Here is a 4,187-nt window from a genome sequence, read left to right as displayed (position 1 = left end):
CTATTATTTTTTCCACGCTACGAGGTTCTCACTCGCCCTATTTTATTTTCAAAATCCCCCTGGATTTTAGAATCCGAAAACCAGTTCGGATTATAAAATCCGAACCGTTTTGATATATATATATATATAGATATATATATATATAAGCAAGCTCAACAACTTCCCCCATTTTACAGTTTCGCTTTCTCTCTCTCTCTCTCCCTTATCTCAAATCCGAAACCGACAAATTGGTCCAATATTGGAGTTTCTTGCTCAAAATCATCACATTTGAAGCTTTATCAAACACAAAAGTGAAGGTTAGGTCTCATTCCCTCCGTATGCAAGTCTTTGAGTTCGATTTTTTTCTGAGCACTGAACGTGTTCGGATTATAAAATCCGAACATAGTTCGGATTCCGAAGTGTACTAGTAGGCATATTTTTTTTATACAGTTTTGTGGATTTATGTTGATTGTGTGTTAGCCTTTTATTAATGTTACAGATATGGAACATGTTGAGCGCATCAAGGGTGATGGAGAAGCAATGCATGGTTCTGTTAGGAGAGAGCGTTTGGAGAGGTTGCGAGCGAATGGTAGAGTGCCCCGGTGTGGCAGGGGCAAGGGAAGGGCACGTTGTGATGATGGCAAGAGATCATCTCAGGTGGAGGAGCTAGAGTACGAGCCCCAGGTGGAGATGGAAGTGCAGGCGGAGGGTGATTATGATGCTCAGGAGGTGGGTGATGATGAGCAGCAGCAGCGTGTGCAACCAGAGCCAGAGCTAGAGGAGCTTGATGACTATCATGGTGGCCCACACGACTTGACTGTGCTGACGAAGTACCATGTTCATGTTACCAAGATGGCGGCTGATTGAGTGGTAAGACACTACACCTATTATTGTGAAACTTTAATGATTGTAAACTGTTGTTAATTTTTGTCATGTATTATTCTGATTATTGTGAAACTGATGTTAATTTTTGCAGTGGCGTGATGATTTAAAATGTGTAAACAACGAGAAGAAGATAGAGGTGATACATGATGATGCAAACAAGGCTAGGATGGTAGCACGGTGGTTTAGTGATGGCCTGAGAGCCACCAGTCTTTCATGGCTGTAGGATACCATCTACAGGCAGATTGACTACGAGTTGTGTTTTGCATTTGTGGATAGATGGCACGAGGAGACATCGAGTTTCCATCTTCCGTGTGCGGAGATGACAGTGACACTCAATGATGTGTCTCGTTTGAAGCATTTTCCCATTGATGGTATGCTCTTGTCCCATGAAAGTGTGCCCAAGGTTGAGGCTTCTCAGATGATGATGGAGCTGTTAGGGGCTGATGGGGGCGACACATGGACCGAGGTGGACAAGAGAAGAGGTGGACATACACGATTTAGCTACTTGAAGAGAATTTTCAAGGAGCATCTTGGGAAGGCACATGAGGCCTACCATGCTCGTAATTTGATTGAGATGCAACAGATGCGGGACCAATCTCGCCGCATATATTTTCTCTACTTGGTGGGTATCACGCTCGTCACTAACAAGAGCGCCCACTATGTGGATGTTGCTTATTTGAGGTACTTCAAACACTTGGAGCTTGTCTCTGATTATACATGGGGAGTTGCTGCCCTTGCACACCTGTACATGGAGCTTAACAATGTCTGTCATTACAAGACCAAGCATCTGTCAAGATACTTATCTTTGTTGCAGATATAAATAAATAAATATGTATGTTTATTCATCTGTATGTCTTGATTGTTTGTATATTTATTTGTTGTTGTCTTTGTTGCAGGCTTGGGTGTATTAACACTTCAGGGGTATGGGTGCCAGGGATGCATGGGGTGGATATCGAGACCATCAGCATCCACACACCTTGATGTATCTACCGCTCAGGGGTATGTCTTCACCAAACGAATACAGACAGCATCTGGATCAGCTGGATTTGGTGGGTGTTACACCGTTAGACATGTCCATTCGAGCGGATCAATCTTTACTCTAGATGGCTCAGATACGATACTTGCAGAGTGAGATATCTGCCGGTGCGAGTGTTACGCCTGTTTGGGTATGTCTTTTTTCCCATTCATTTCTCACGAGTATATGAAATATGAAGCATTCAATTAAAAAAATATGTAGCATATCAAAAAATAATAAGTTTGGTGAAATTTTGGGTTATATACTTTTGAATTAATTAGAACCAAATTAGAATGGGTGGTGGCATGTTAGACGAGCGGTGGTTGTTGGGTAATATTACTATGAAGGTGGGGATGGAATGTCTGCATCGTTTTGGAAGAACATGTGGCTTGATGGATCTACTTTAGAAGTTTGTGTTAGTAGACTTTTTGAGGTGGTTGACAATAAATTAGAAACTGTTGCAGAGATGCACTTTTTAGGTTTGGAGGTTAATGGTGAGGCATGGAAATGGCGTCGGAGTTTGTTTGCGTGGGAAGAGAATTTGGTGAGGGAGAATGTGGGTCGGATATCTCATGTTATTTTGTAGGTTGGGGTGACAGACCGGTGGGTTTGGAAGCTTCATTCTTCCCAACGGTATACGGTTAAAAGTGCTTATAATAACTTGACTGTTGTGTATAAACTGTCTGGTTGGAAGAGTAAAAATCTTTCTTTAGGGGGTCAGTTGATTCTCCTCAAGTCTGTACCATCCTTCATATCGGTTTATTTTCTTTTCCTTCTTCAAAGTTCCCTCAGGTTTTGATTTGTGCGAAATATGGTGAGGAAGGGGGGATGTTATGTTTTGGTCGGGGGGTTGGTGGCCATTCTTTAACCAAATTTGAATGGTTGTTGACATGTTAGACGAGCGGTGGTTGTTGCATAATATTACTAAGAGGGTGGGTGATGGGATGTTTATGTTGTTTTGGAAGGACTCATGGCTTGATGAATCTACTTTAGAAGCTTGTTTTAGTAGACTTTTTGAGTTGTCTGACAATAAATTAGCAACAATTGCAGATGCACTTTTTAGGTTGGAAGGTTAATGGTGAGGCATGGAAATGGTGTCATAGGTTGTTTGAGTGAGTAGAGGATTTGGTGAGGGAGTGTGTGGATCAGATGTCTCATGTTGTTTTGCAGGTTGAAGTAGCAGACTAGTGGGTTTGGAAGCTTCATTCTTCCCAACGTTATACAGTTAAAAGTTCCTATATGAATTTGATTGTTACTAAAGTTGTTCACAATGAAGGTTTCAATCATGTGTTGTGCCTCAAGACGGTATCGCTCGAGGTTAACATTTGTATCTGGCATTTGTTTTTGAATCATCTAGCAACAAAGGATAACTTGTTTAGGCGACATATTTTGGTGAATGATAATAATTTTTGTTCAGCGGGTTGTGGTTTTATGGAGGATATGAACCATTTATTTTTTAATTGTGCTTCATATGGTCGACTTTGGCTCTTGATAGCTGGCTGGTTAGGGAATTCAACGAATTTTCATGGAACTTTACTATATCATTCTATTCAGTTTGGGGGGCTAGGAGGATTTTTAAAGAATTCTCGCTTGGCGTTTAACATCATTTGGATTTCGGTGCTTTTTACTATTTGGAAGGAACACAACGAGAAGATTTTTCAGAACAAGATGGAATAACTTATTTCTTTATCTAAAAAGGTTAAACTCTAAACTTTCTGGTGGTTAAAATCGTATTACATTTTATTCAATTTTGATTACTCTACTTGGACGTTGAACCCTATATTGTGCTTACAAACTGTTTCATAATTCTTTGTAATTTTTGAGTTTTGGCTACTTGTTGTATTGTGGTTTTTTTTGTGTAATTACTAAATTTTTAAGGTTTCTCTGGTACATCTTGTGCTAGAGAGGCCTCTTCTGGTTCTTTTTTTAATATATTTGTTTAGCCTTTTTTCCTCTGGTACATCTTGTGCTAGAAAGGTTTCTTCTAGTTTTTTTTTAATATATCCGCTTAGCCTTTAAAAAAATTCTAATTTCTACAATACCAAATAGCTACTTTAAGCAAAAGATTACATCTTTTAAGATAATAAATATATAATTTCATCTTTTTAATTCGCTATTATTGAGTTAAAATTATACAAAAAAACTCATTAAATATATTGGTATCACTTTATATTTGATGGGATCTGGTGCTTTTCCCATAAAATTATTGTGTTGTAAATATGTTCATTGTGTCACTTTAATCTAGAAAGTTTTATTTAATAATTAAGATGGAATGAAATACTAGACTCTTTTTTGCACGATCACATTA

At 39.0% G+C, this 4,187-nt stretch overlaps 1 protein-coding gene across 1 annotated transcript; it reads left to right on the top strand.

Moving 5' to 3' along the window:
- Positions 1 to 480: 480 nt before the first annotated feature.
- LOC146932060 (uncharacterized) lies at positions 481 to 1,996 on the top strand. Its single transcript, XM_085707721.1, has 4 exons — positions 481 to 822; positions 956 to 1,033; positions 1,088 to 1,631; positions 1,761 to 1,996. The coding sequence occupies exons 1-4, from the start codon at positions 481 to 483 to the stop codon at positions 1,994 to 1,996; spliced, it is 1,200 nt and encodes a 399-aa protein (XP_085563847.1).
- Positions 1,997 to 4,187: the final 2,191 nt, after the last annotated feature.

Source organism: Medicago sativa, chromosome 4 (genome assembly GCF_051527215.1).
Source record: "Medicago sativa cultivar Bolivia chromosome 4, Bolivia_mono, whole genome shotgun sequence".
In the NCBI taxonomy this organism is placed as follows: Eukaryota; Viridiplantae; Streptophyta; class Magnoliopsida; order Fabales; family Fabaceae; genus Medicago; species Medicago sativa.
The sequence above is the reverse complement of the archived record's forward strand: the minus strand, read 5'-3'. Positions and strand labels throughout refer to the sequence as shown.